The 13,870-nt window shown below is 46.9% G+C and overlaps 1 protein-coding gene and 1 long non-coding RNA gene across 4 annotated transcripts in view; one reads left to right on the top strand and one right to left on the bottom strand.

Annotated features, from left to right (window-relative positions):
* Nucleotides 1–9,004, bottom strand: part of HK2 (hexokinase 2) — a 65,977-nt gene extending 56,973 nt beyond the window's left edge. The window contains exon 1 of the mRNA XM_043918477.1: nt 8,480–9,004. Coding sequence (XP_043774412.1) covers nt 8,480–8,542 — 63 coding nt within the window. The 5' untranslated portion in view covers nt 8,543–9,004. The remainder of the gene's footprint in view (nt 1–8,479) is intronic.
* Nucleotides 8,524–13,870, top strand: part of LOC122703901 — a 34,748-nt gene continuing 29,401 nt past the window's right edge. Inside the window, exons 1-2 of one of the 3 annotated variants that reach the window (XR_006343647.1) lie at nt 8,524–8,652; nt 12,421–12,517. This is a non-coding gene — a long non-coding RNA (uncharacterized LOC122703901). Of the gene's footprint in view, nt 8,653–12,420; nt 12,524–13,870 lie in introns of all 3 variants that reach the window. The other 2 variants (XR_006343646.1, XR_006343645.1) reach the window with 2 other exon arrangements.

The following is a 13,870-nucleotide window of genomic DNA, read 5'->3' as shown; positions in this document are numbered from 1 at the left end:
GGAAAAAAGAAACAGGGCCTCTTCTGCTCCCACCCAGATGGGCAACACAGTTGGGTATCTGAGAATGTCTTTGTGTACTCACATCTGATGGCTGAAGAACAGAACCAGTCCATGGGGTAGCAATAAGTAGGACACAAGTCAGTGACTAAACCACCACCATCAATATCTGACACATTGAGTGTTGACTCCGGCAGGTACAGTTCTAAGAACTTCACATATATTCACTCTCTTAAATCCTTACAAAGAACCTATCAAGGTGTTATCCACTCTCCACTTCACAAGAAGAAACTGAGGTCTAGAGAGGTTAAATAACTGGCCCAAGTTCACACAGCTGGCTTGTGAGGAGCCAGGATTCAACCCCAGGAAGCCTGGCTCTACTGGTCACCATGGAGACCCTCCCCGAGACTGCTGGACTGTCCCTCAGTGGGTACCCACAGCCCCTTTCCTCTGTTCCCAGCGATAGTAGTGCCACCTTCTCACATGCCTGCCTTGCTCAGAAGCCTGGCAATGCCTGGCCTTCAGGGAGACCCCAGCGAAAGTCAGGGTGAGATTCTCTGGGGGTCAGCTGAGCTAACTTCTCTCCCGTGGCTTCCTGGACTGCTCACCTTGCCCACATTTTTCCAGTTGAAGACAGAAAAACAGTAACTCAGGTAACCCACACTTCAGCCAGGGGCCATGGACATCTGTTAATTATTGTGGTCTGCAGACCTCACTGTAAATTCACCTTTTGTAAAAGGCCACTCCCTCCATGCCTATCCCACGATATGGGACACTGAGAGCTAAGAACTATGGTCTTCATCACAGCTACTACTAAGTAGCCTTATGACCATTTAGCGATGCACTGCAATCCTAGAATGGGGGATAGACTATTCCATTTAATGCAGCTTCTGTTGATGTAGCTTCTCAATCCATAGATATTTGAGGCCAGAAAACTCTTTTTTTTGGGGGGGGGGGGGGCGGGGTGGGACACCTGTCTTGGGCATCGTAGGATGTTTAGCATCATCCTTTGCCTCTGCTAACTAGATGCAATAACACATCTTCATCCACCTGCTTATGACAACCAAAACTGTCTCCAGACATCACCAAAGTACACCTGGGGGACAAAATCACTAATAATTGAAAACCATTGCTCTAAAGGAGTAGTTTAAAAACAAACAAACAAAAAACACAGCTTTGCCCCTGTAAATTGGACTAGGAGAAAAACTCTTGCTCTTTATGATAGACTAGGTAGCCCCTCACAAGATTATTCAGCCCAAAATGTCAACAGCACTGAGGCTGAGAGAACTACTTTAAAAGCAAGCAGAAACAGCCACCTGTGATCTATGGTGTGAGACACTAAGTCACAGCCAATGAACTCTGCAATTTGCTCTGACACGTCTCCAGCCCAACCGCTTTGGAAAGTCAAAGACAGACAACATGCGGTGCTGGAAAACAAACCAAACTCGCTGACTTCAAAACTTAACAGTGATAAAGAGGAACCAGTTATCAGAAGTCATCTTTTAAACCGGAAGTATCTGAACAAAGGAAGCCAGTTTTCTGGGGTTCCTGAGTTCTTTTAATGTACCAGATTTCCTTACTAAGGCTGCTAGTTTTTGAGAAAACTGTTACGGCTTGTGCTGTTTTGAGGCCCCCTGGAAAAGGGCCCCTGCCTGCCCTCAAACTCTTCAGGGTGATAGAAAAGTTCAACTTTGAAAAGTGATACATAAAAATATATATTGGCTTTGTCTGAGGAGGCTCAGAGAGAATATTAATTCACTCAGGGGTAAAGAAAAACGTGCTTCTTGGCCACTCTCCGAAATATAAATTTGACAATACAAAACAAATGGATGATGAATAAAAGCTACAAAATAACATTGTAAAAATCTTTTCCAAAAAATATTTAAATAAATTTAAAAAGCATATTTAAAAAGTTACAAAACATTCCTGTTAGCATCGATTGTCCTCTGAGCAGGAAAGGAGCTTAGTATTAAGATACTAAGTACTAAGTTAAAGTTGAACAAATGGGCCAAATTGTACCTACCTGTCAATGTCAATTAACTCAGCCAAAAATAATCTTTCATGTGCCTGTGCTAAGGTGTTCCAGTCATGTCCGACTCTTCAAGATTCCATGGACTATACAGCCCACCAGGCTCCTCTGTCCATGGGATTCTCCAGGCAAGAATCCTGGAGTGGGTTGCCATTCCCTTCTCCAGGGGATCTTCCCAACCCAGGGATCGGACTCACATCTCCTATGTCTCCTGCTTTGCAAGCAGATTCTTTACTGCTGAGCCATTAAGGTTTTAATCAATCCTTTTACTCCCACACTTTCATCCCCTATCTGAAGATTAATGACACAGAGTAGGTGCTCAAAAAATACCAGTCAACTCCCCATCCCATGGAAATAACTGCCACAACCCTTCAGCGGAAGTAAAGTATCTATTTCTGGAGCCTTATCTCACTAGAGAGCTGAAAGGTGTCTTAATCTCAATTTTCGACATACTATCTAGAGGGCCTTGTACACACAGCAGGTTCTCAAAAAACATTAAACTCTTATCTCTCGGGGGTTCTGTTAAACCTTTCTGCTTCCAAGATATTTCCCCCTCTCATCTAAGTTCAGAGTTGAAAGCTACCCCTCATTAATCTAGCAAACAGCCTAAACTAACTATCTGTATGCCTGGAAAATCCCATGGACAGAGGAGCCTGGTAGGCTGCAGTCCATGGGGTCTCGAAGAGTCAGACACGACTGAGCGACTTCACTTTCACTTTTCACTTTCATGCATTGGAGAAGGAAATGGCAACCCACCCAGTGTTCTTGCCTGGAGAATCCCAGGGACAGGGGAGCCTGGTGGGCTGCCGTCCATAGGGTCTCACAGAGTCGGACACGACTGATGCGACTTAGCAGCAGCAGCAGCAGGTAGAAGACAGGAAACACCCTCTTTCTCCTTCCATCTCTCCCTGCCACCCCTTCTTCTCGGGATCAGCCTCAGGCCTTGATGAGGGAATAGCTCACAATCCAACAGTCCACCCATCCGCTCACCCCTTCAGTGCAGTACCAGCGCCTCCCCAGCTGCTTCTCACCCTCCTTCACTTCCTGCAGCAGTTACTCAGGTTCTTCTTCCAGAAAGGTCTACTCCTTCATCCTTGCATTCACTGAGCACCTCACTAGTGGCTACAAACTGGCTATAAAGGTGAACGGCTAGGAGTGTCCATTCTCTGAAACTACCAACTCCAGTGTACAATGGCATGATACAAATGCCACACAAAAGCACCTAGTGTGAACAGGTGTGACACTCAAGAGGAATGGTGATGCACGTCTCTGGGGAATGGGAGATAGAGAAGATGAGGCTGATGTGGGAGCTGGGGTCAGAGGGCAATCAGTGTGCAATCTTTTTTTTAAGTATAATTGATTTACAAAGTTGTGTTAGTTTCTGGTATACAGCAAAGTAATTCAGATAAATTATATATATTCTTTTTCATATTCTCTTCCTTTATGATTTACTATAGGATATTGTTTAAAGCATTTTTAAAAATTTATTTATTTATTTTTGGTCATGCTGGCTGTTTGACACTGCACAGGTTTCTCTCCAGTTTCAGGCGGCAGGCGTTACTCTCTAGATGCAGCATGTGGACTTCTCATCGCTGTGGCTTCTCTTGTGGCTGAGCACGGGCTCTAGGCCGTGAAGGCTTCAGGAGCCGCAGCACATGGGCTCAGCAGGTGCGGCTCCAGGCTTTAGAGCAGAGGCTCACAGTTGTGGTGAATGAGCCTAGTTGCTCTGCTGCATGCGGGGTCTTAGGGGATCAGGGATCAAACCCAAGTCCTCTACACTGGCAGGTGGATTCTTTACCACTGAGCCACCAGAGAAGCCCTATTACAGCATATTGAATATAGTTCCTGTGCGATACAATAGGACCTTGTTTATCTATTTTATATATAGTTTGTATCTGCTAACCGCAACTCCTAATTTACTCTTCCCCACCCCTTTCCCCTTTGGTGACCATAAGTTTGTTCTTTGTGAGTCTGTTTGTTTCATAAAGAAGTTCATTTGTGTCATATTTTAGGTTCCACATATAAAGTTATAGTACAAGGTCTTAAAAGACTTCCGAAATGATCTAGTCCAACTCTAGAAAGAGACTAGAAACAAGCCCCACGAGGCCTCTGAAGTAACCCAGAGGCCAGCTGACAAAGGTATAGCAATCAGAAAGGAAATGCAATTAAATGACTCCAGGAATCCCAACCAGAAAAGTCAGAGAGCACTGGTGCCATTAATCTGACCAAGAGGAGAGCTAGCTGCATTCCGGGACATGCTGGATGAAGGTGCTGCCAGCATCCAAAAGTGAACACAGACATAGACCAGCATGGAGTCTTCTAATGGTCCCAGAGGCAGGTCCCAGAGGCAGAGGCAGTATGGTCATGAGCAAGGACCTCCAGATCCCAACTGGCTTGGCTTCAATTCCCTGCTCTTACGAAAAAGTTAGTGACCTTGAACAAGTCACCTGTGCCTCAATTGCTTACCAGTAAAACAGGAATGCTGATAATAGTATCTACTTCATGGTGTTGCTCTGAATGTTAATGAGCAGATGTAAAGAGCAAATGCTGATAACAGATGTAAAGAGCTTAAAACTGCCTGGTACACAGTAGATGCTATATGTGTTTGCTCTTGAGTTTCAAACTGTCAAATTAGCAAAAGTGAGCAAATAACCCTTCCTCTCCTAACAGCACAAAACACTGGACTTGTCTATCAGGAGACAAGTGATTCCGATGGGGCTAGTTTTGGGCAGATGAACCTAAACTTTCCCTGCCTCAGACTACAGCTCAGAATATATAAAATGATAGGGATTTCAGAAGAGTTCAAATCAAGGCCTTTTCAAAAAACTCTAAAATTCAAGCTTCAACCTTCTCTCCTAATTCTTCCTTCAAGGATCAACTTTTAAGAGTTTAAGAGTCACTGCTCTATGTTCCCAGGGGCACTAGTGATAAAGAACCTTCCTGCCAATGCTGGAGATGTAAGAGACATGGTTTAAAAGATGTTTCCAAAATACTGTCTCTGATTCGCTTCCTATTTCCTAAATGCAGCTGGAATCAAATAGCTTTGCTCACCTAAGTTCAGTTCAGTTCAGTTCAGTTGCTCAGTCATGTTCAACTCTTTCCGACCCCATGAACTATAGCACGCTAGGCTTCCCTGTCCATCACCAACTCCCAGAGCTTGCTCAAACTCATGTCCATCGAGTTGGTGATGCCATCCATCTATCTCATCCTCTGTTGTCCCCTTCTTCTCCTGCCTTCAGTCTTTCCCAGCATTGGGGTCTTTTCCAATGAGCCAGTTCTTTGCATCAGGTGGCCAAAGTATTGCAGTTTCAGCTTCAGCATCAGTTCTTCCAATGAATATTCAGGACTGATTTCCTTTAGGATTGCCTGGTTTGATCTCCTTGCAGTCCAAGAGACTCTCAAGAGTCTTCTCCAACACCACAGTTCAAAACCATCAATTCTTCACCACTCAGCTTTCTTTATAGTCCACTCTCACATCCATACACTACTACTGGAAAAATCATAGCTTTGACTAAACGGACCTTTGTTGGCAGAGTAATGTCTCTGCTTTTTAATATGCTGTCTAGGTTGGTCATGGCTTTTCTTCCAAGGAGCAAGCGTCTTTTAATATGATGGCTGCAATCACCATCTGCAGTGATTTTGGAACCCAAGAAAATAAAGTCTCTCACTGTTTCCATTGTTTCCGCATCTATTTGCCATGAAGTGATGGGACTGGATGCCACGATCTTAGTTTTCTGAATGTTAAGTTTTAAGCCAACTTTTTCACTCTCATCTTTTTTTCTCCAACTTTTTTACTGCTCACCTAAACTGGGAGACTAAATTCCAGCTTCCGCAACTGCTGAGTTAAGGCCTGACTCAATTCTGCCCCCACTGGTAACTTACAGGAAATACACCCAAGTGTCCCTGAGGCACTTCATCCGCTGAAAGGTAGCTGGCTGCAAGTGCAGAGAAACCCACAATAAAGAACTTTTTACATTGTTGTGCTTAATCATCACAACTTTCTAAAGTGGAGAAACTTGAGGTTTATCATCCTTGTTTTACAAAGAAAAAGTTGGCGGTCCAAAGAAGCACAGTGACTTGCTCAGGGTCCTGTGGTTAATAAACCACAAAACAGATTAGAACTCATTTCTACATATCCTGGGTAATTCTCTTTACAATCTGAGACTAAAGGTATGACCACTCCCCATTCCAGGCCAGTACGGTTCCAGCCCTAGCTTTCATCCTCTGGCTTGGGGGAGGGTAAATTTGTGGACCTAGGTTCCATCCTCTGTACAAGGAGTGAGTAAATTTAGAAGTCCTGGGGCAATATTTCACCCAACTGAGAAGACCTCCCCTGAATTAATAACCCTCCAGTTTAAAAGAAATCAACCCTGAATATTCATCCGAAGGCGGGCTGCTGAACCTGAAGCTCCTTTGGCCACCTGATGCAGAGTCAACTCATCAGAAAGACCCTGATGCTGGGAAAGTCTAAAGGCAAAAGAAGCAGTGGCAGAGAATGAGATGGTAAGATAGCATCACCAATTCGTGCATGCTTAGTTGTTTAGTCGTGTCCAACTCTGCTACCCCATGGACTGTAACCCATGAGGTTACAACTAGGCTCCTCTGTCCGTGGAATTTTCCAGACAAGAATACTGGAACAGGTTGCCATTTCCTCCTCCAGGGGGTCTTCCCAACTCAGGTAATTTAGAGGAATTACCTAAATTGAGAGGAATCACACATCTACTGCATCTCCCGCATTGGTAGGCGGATTCTTTACCACTGAGCCACCTGGGAAGCCCCAGCATCACCAACTTAATGGACATGAATTTGAGCAAATTCCAGGAGACTGTGAAGGACAGAGGAGCCTGACATCCTGCAGTTGCAAACTGTCGGACACGACTTGGGTGACTAAACACCACCAAGCTTTGAATTCTAGGACTTGCCAAGAAATGGTAGTCTTCCACAAGGGTTAACTCACTTCTTGGGCAAATAAGCCCAAGGCTAAGATCCTGCCTCTGACAGACAGGTACTTAAATTAAAGTGCTGAGCCTCATCCCAGGATTGAGTTAGAGAGCAAGTCACTTACAAGCAAAGTAAAACTCAACTAAACCAGCTGCCGTCTGCTCCCTACTCCAGTTTGAGGCTAGGAAACTTCATGTTATATTGGAATTCATCTGCCACGGCTCTGAAAACACTGAGATGGCGACCCACCATCCTCTCCTTCGCTCTCAGGATCAACCAGAGAGTATGAGCAGGTCACCCCACAGAAAGATAATGTCAAAACATTTTCCCCAAAATGTGTTCCCACTAAGACAGAAATTTCAAGTATGTAATTGAGCAACGTTCCGTCATTGACTCACAGATCTGGACACCCTCCACTCCCGCCCACCCCTTCGTCTCAAATCCTAGCTGAGGCCCAGGGCAGGAGCCAATCCCGCAATCTCGAGCATTTCAGAAACTCAATTCTCCCCCAGAGAGCGCCTGGGGCCCTGGCTAGCCCCACCCCCACTCCATACCCAGAGGCACAGAGAGCCAGGCTCCCCGGCGAGGCAGGAGGTTCGTTTTAGGTAGAAGACCCGGCCCGCGCCAAGAGCTCGGATTTGGGGGCACTGCTGAGAGAGAAAGTGGGCAGACAGGTCGAGGCCTACAACTGGAAAAAGCTCCTTTCTAGAACGACAAAAATCCCCAGGAAGACGGCAAAGGAACGAGGGGGTTGTGGAGTTGGTCCTCTTGGAGAAACTTTTGGGAACACCAAAAGTAATATCCAAAGTCAGCCCCCCATTTGGAGGCGGGCCCGGGGCTAGGGTACTCGAGGCGGGGCGGTCCGGAGCCCGGCGCTGGGGGATGAGAGGAGGAGGGGGCGAACGTCCCTAGCGGAGCCTCGGTTCCGGGCGCCTCAGTTCCGGAAAAGGGGCGCGGCGGGCGAAATTCCTCTGCCCGTTTCCCAGCTTTTTCCCGTGTGGTCTTTTCCCACGAGGCCGTGAGGAACGCTAGAGGGAATCGTAGGTCCCCGAAATGCCGTCTTTAGCGCGGGAGCAGAGTCTTCTCCCCCAAAGCCGCCACGATTCTCCCCACGTGCTCTGGCCGGAACACAGGCGGCGAAAGGGGGGTTCCTCCCACGTGGAGCCAGCAGTCACAGACTACGTGCAGGGTGGCCCGCCCCTCCAGGGGCGGGGGTGGGGGGAGCGCGAGCGCGCTCGGGATGGCAGAGAGGGAGCGGCGCGCGGCGCGCGAGCTCCGGAGCCTCGCACGCGCGCACACGCCGGCCGGTGCCTAGCGGACGTGGCTCCTCCAGCCCGGGGCTTTTCCCCGCCGTCCTGGTATTTTCCGCGTCCGCTGCCCAGAATGGGGAGAAGGCGGGTCCCCGCACGGTCTAAGAGGAGATTCCTAGTCGGCCGGGACCCGGCAAGAGACCCGCGGACAAAGTAAGGTCCTCAGAGAGGAGAGCCAGCCGCCCCTCCCGCGCTCACTTACCTTCTGCACTTGGTCGTGGTTGAGCTCCGTAAAGAAGTAGGCGAGCAGATGAGAGGCAATCATCCTGCCAACTCCCGACGGAGCAGAGTTGGGAAACCGAGGCCGGAGCGCGTGCGGGGTAGGAGAGCGGCGCGGTCGGACCGCTTTGTACCTGGGCTTGGCGGCCGGGATTGGTGAGTCCGGGAGGCACACAAAGAAAGCACACGATGGCGCGCCCGGCTGGAGGGTTTCGGGTCTCTAAAAACAGGTTTTGGTAGTCGCAACTGCTGAAAGGAGACCGAAAGTCACTCCCGGCGACTTGCTGGGATGTCCCACTGTCCAAGTACTAACTTCAGCCACAAGATCACTAAGGCTCAACTTGAGAAAGAATCGAAGTCCGGCTTCACTAGGGCGACCGGACTTCTCCGGCTTATACGTGGGCTGCGCTCGCCGGCGGATCCTCCCGGCTAGGTGTCACGGCGGTGCTAGCGACGGCCTGGGACTCCTGTGCTGGAGTTTCGTGCAACAATGTGGCTTATTGAGGGATTGCCGGCTCGCGGGCCGCCGGGTCAGTGACGCGCGCACGCCCATTGGCTGCGCGGGGAGGGTGTGTGCGCCTAGGGGCCGCCCGCCGCCGCGGCGCAGCCAGTCGGAGCTTACGGCCCGCGGGCGCGGCCGTTCGGCCCAGGAGTGGGCAAGCTGAAGGGGCGCGCCTGGGGCGGGGGGCGGGGCCAGGCGCCGAGGATGAGACGTGTGGTCCGTGGCAAGAGGCTGCGGCGCAAAGGCGCATGAGCCAACGCCGCGTCAGGCTCAGCTATGGGTGGGGGGTGCATGATCACAGACCCGGAGTGTGGGGTGACTGGAAAGACGGGTCAGCGGACCTGCACACGCCCTGGGCGGGGAGAGAGACACTGTCTGGCATCTCGGGGTCATGTGAGGGGCCCCTGCTACCGGGTCACATTTCTGAAGCATCTTAGTTCTCACCTATTGTGGTTCCAGGCGTCCGCGCAATGCTGACACAAAGTTAGCCGCCACAACTACTGCTTTACTTTATGCCAAGCTTCACAAAACTGAATGGATGTGAGTTTTAGTAACTTTGTTTTACAGATGAGGATACAGAGCCCTTAGGAAACTTGCCCAAGATCACACAGTTAATGAGTGGCAGATAAGGGAAGGAACCCACGTCCCTCTGACTTTGAGGCCCTATTCTTTTCCCTATTAGTTATCCCATCCTGCCATTCTAAGAGCCGGGAAGTGGAAAGGAGAAAAGAACTTTTGTCTGCAGCTGTGGGACTGATGGCGTGAGTGAAACTGTGTGGATGCTAAGTGTGTAACCAAATGACCCTGGCCGTGTGTGGAGTGGGGTGGCTTAGGGATTCTGGAACAAATAGGAGCCACAGCTAATGTCCAGCATCAAACGTTTTTTTCCTTTTTCTAGAAATTTTATTGAAATAACATTTGATTTACCATGTTGTGTAGATTTCTGCTGTATGGCAAAGTGATGCTGTTATACATGTATATTCTTTTTCCTATTCTTTTCCCTTATGCTTATCACAAGATATTGAGTACAGTTCCCTGTGGTATACAGTTGGACTTTATTGTTTATCCATATAATATATAATAGTCTGCATCTGCTAATCCTGAACTCCCAATACTTCCCTCCCCTTGCCCTTCTGCTTAGCAACCACAAGTCTATTCTTTGTATATGTGAATCTGTTTCTGTCTCATTTGTGTCATATTTTAGCTTCCACATATAAGTGACATTACATGGTATTTGTGATATTATATGGCATTGGTCTTTCTCTCTGTCTGTCTTTCTCTTTCTGACTTATTTCACTTAGTATGATAATCTCTAGGTCGACCCATGTTACTGCAAATGACATTATTTCATTCTTTTTATGGCTAAGTAATCCATTATATATACATTCCATGTCTTTTTTATCCATTCATTTGTAGATGGGTGTTTAAGTTGTTTCCATGTTTGGGCCGTTGTAAATAGGGGTGCATGTATTTTTTCAAACCATGGTTTTGTCTGGGTATATGCCCAGGAGTGGGATTGCTGGATCGTATGCTGGTACCAGACTTTTATTCATGATGGAAGCCAGCAAGAGTGACTGCAGCCTATGGGAGATCAGTGATTGTGGAGAACAGCAAGCCTGAGGTTGGAAAGATCACAGAAGAGGGAAGATGAGGGTTTGCAATGTTCTACTGGGGAGTTTGTCCTTCTCTTATAAACAGGGGAGTGCTATCTGCAATCTATAATAATAATAAAACAGAAGTATTAAATGTTCATTCTTGGGAAATAAGAATATACAAACTTATATACAAATATACAAATTTCTGTATACAAATATACAGAAAAAACAAAAACATCGATGATCTAGCCTCTCAGCAAAACTTCTCAGAAGCTATGTACTCTTGCCAACTACACGTTCTCACCCTTCCCTCCCTGTATTCCACTCAGGCTTAGGCCCAAAACTGTTTTGGTCATAGTCACCACAATGACATGCATATTGTCAAATCCTCTGTTCCTATCCCTTTTTTATCATTTAAAATGTTTTATTGACATGTGTTTGATTTATGGGCTTCCCTGGTGGCTCAGCAGTAAAGAATCTGCCTGCCAATGCAGGAGACATGGGTTCAATCCCTGGGTCAGGAAGATCCTCTGGAGAAGGAAATGACAACCCTCTCCAGTATTCTTGCCTGGGAAAATCCCATGGACAGAGGAGCCTGGTGGGCTACAGTCCATGGGATCACAAAGAGTGGGCTACGACTTAGCGACAGTAGTTGATTTACAATGTCATGTTAGTTTCCAATGTACAGCACAGTGGTTCAGTTTTATATATATATATATAACTATTGTGTATATATTCAATTCTCTCTATGTGTATGTATGTTTTTCAGATTCTTTGATAAGGTATTCCAAAATATGGAGTACTGTGCCATACAGTAGGTCCTGGTTGGTTATCCAGTCCTTTCTCTTTTATACCCTTGCTTACTCCATCTCTCAGAGATGCTGGGCACAGCTGACCAAATCTGTCATCTGGACACACCTTCCTCTACTGAGCCAGGGAAGCTTTACCTTTCTGGTTTCCCTCGAACCTCACTCCAGGTTCCTTAGCCCCTGTTTTCCCTGTTGGTAAATGCTGGCATATTCAAGGGCTGTCCTTCACCCTCTTCTCTGATCTAGTCACACTCTCTCCCTGGTGTTCCCTGCCAGTCCCATGACTATTATATCATTTACATGCTGATGACTCACAAATGTAGATCTGCAGCGAGGACCTCTCCCGGAGTTCCAGACTAATTTCTCCAACTGCCATTTGTCATCTCCCACTGAAGTGACTAGCATCTCTCATTTAACATGTCCAAAGCCGAACTCAACTTGTCTTTTCAAATCTATTCCTTTCCCAGTTGTCTCAGCATATTGCATCATCATCCACCCTAAATCATCCTTGATTCCTTCCTACTACTCACCTTCATATCCAGCCAGTCTGTCAGCGAGCAGTCAATCTGACCCACAGCCAAGCCACCAACAACTCAGCCGGAGCCAATATCTTGTTGTCCTGCCTTGCCCCCTGCTTCCATTCATGCCTATCTACACCCAACCCCTATTGTCAGTTCTTCACTCATGGGCCAAAGTGACCTATAAAATACAAACCATTCTATGTACTGTGAACTACAAGAAGGCAGGATTTGTACCTGTGTTGTTTGCTCGTGTCCACGGGGCCTAGAATGGTGCCTGTCACATGGTAGGCATGTAATATTTGTTTGATAAATGAATACAAAAAATTTAGAGATAACCATTGTCCACATTTTGTGTAACAATTCATATACCCAACATCTCTCACTGGACAGCAAGAGTCTCATAACACTTTAGATATAGAAACGCCACAGATAAATAGGTTTAGCTATCCAACAGAGATTCTTAGAAATGTGATGTGATCTTATTTGCTTTTTTATAGCAATAATTGCCCTCCATGTGGATACAGGGGAAGGAGGTCAGAGACCAGAGGCAGAAAGAGGCTGAAGCTGTAAGACAGCGTCAGGACCTGAACCAAGGTAAAGGTAGGTTAGGGAGTCAGGCAATAGGGTTAGGTGTTTTAAAGTCTGAGGTGGTGTTGATGGCTTTGGCTAGGAGTGGGAGATGAGGGTGCCTGCCACCTAGAAATACTGTCTAGAAACCCAGTAGTACAGTGCTACAAAACCTTTTGGCCCCAGGCAGGTGGGACCAAACCCAGTCAGTCAGTTCAGTTGCTCAGTCATGTCCGACTCTTTGCAACCCCATGGACTGCAGCACACCAGGCTTCCCTGTCCATCACCAACTCCCAGAGCTTGCTCAAACTCATGTCCATCAAGTCAGTGATTCCATCCAACCATCTCATCCTCTGTCATCCCCTTCTCCTCCTGCCTTCAGTCTTTCCCAGCATCAGGGTCTTTTCCAGTAAGTCAGTTCTTCACATCAGGTGGCCAAAGTACTACAGTTTCAGCTTCAGCATCAGTTCTTCCAATGAATATTCAGGGATGATTTCCTTTAGGATTGTCTGGTTGGATCTCCTTGCAGTCCAAGAGACTCTCAAGTTCACAACACCACAACACCACAGTTCAAAAGCATCAATTCTTTGGCGCTCAGTTTTCTTTATAGTCCAACTCTCACATGCATACATGACCACTGGAAAAACCATCGCTTTGACTAGACAGACCTTTGTTGGCAAAGTAATGTCTCTGCTTTCTCATATGCTGTCTAGGTTGGTCATGGCTTTTCTTCCAAGGAGCAAGCGTCTTTTAATTTCATGGCTGCAGTCACCAACTGCCCAGCAGGTCATGTCATCTATGATTCTTTCTCCACACCGTAATTGTAGAGCCTCTTCCCCACTCCCCTCTCTGGTCCCATTTCTTGTGGACCAGATAACAGTCACAAGGTACTTCAAGTGCCTGTTATCTCACAAAGCTCCCAATCCTGGGAGGTGGTTGGAGTGGGTATTATTATAAGCCTGCACACGTGCATGACAAAGTAAAGAGTATTGCTCACTCAAGGCCAGGACTTACATCTTCAACTTTTCTGGCTCCAAACTCTACATGTGGAATTTATTATTTATTGATCCTTGATCCCATCCCCACACACAAACACACACAAACGTTGAAGATTCATGACACATCCATGTAATTTACATTCCATAACCCAAAGAGAAATCAATCAGCAAATATGTATTAAACAAACCCTTGCTATGTTCAGGACAGTCTGTTCAGTGCTGTGAGAAATACAAAAGAAACACAAAATGTGCTTCTTACCTCTGAGGGATTAACTGTTCAATCAAAGATATAAAAGCATTATTACAGAATGGAAAAGTCTATCACTAAGAGCAAAACAGGCTTCCCTCATAGTTCAGTTGGTAAAGAATCCGCCTGCAATGC

Source organism: Cervus elaphus, chromosome 11 (assembly GCF_910594005.1).
Source record: "Cervus elaphus chromosome 11, mCerEla1.1, whole genome shotgun sequence".
NCBI lineage: Eukaryota > Metazoa > Chordata > Mammalia > Artiodactyla > Cervidae > Cervus > Cervus elaphus.
The sequence above is the reverse complement of the archived record's forward strand: the minus strand, read 5'-3'. Positions and strand labels throughout refer to the sequence as shown.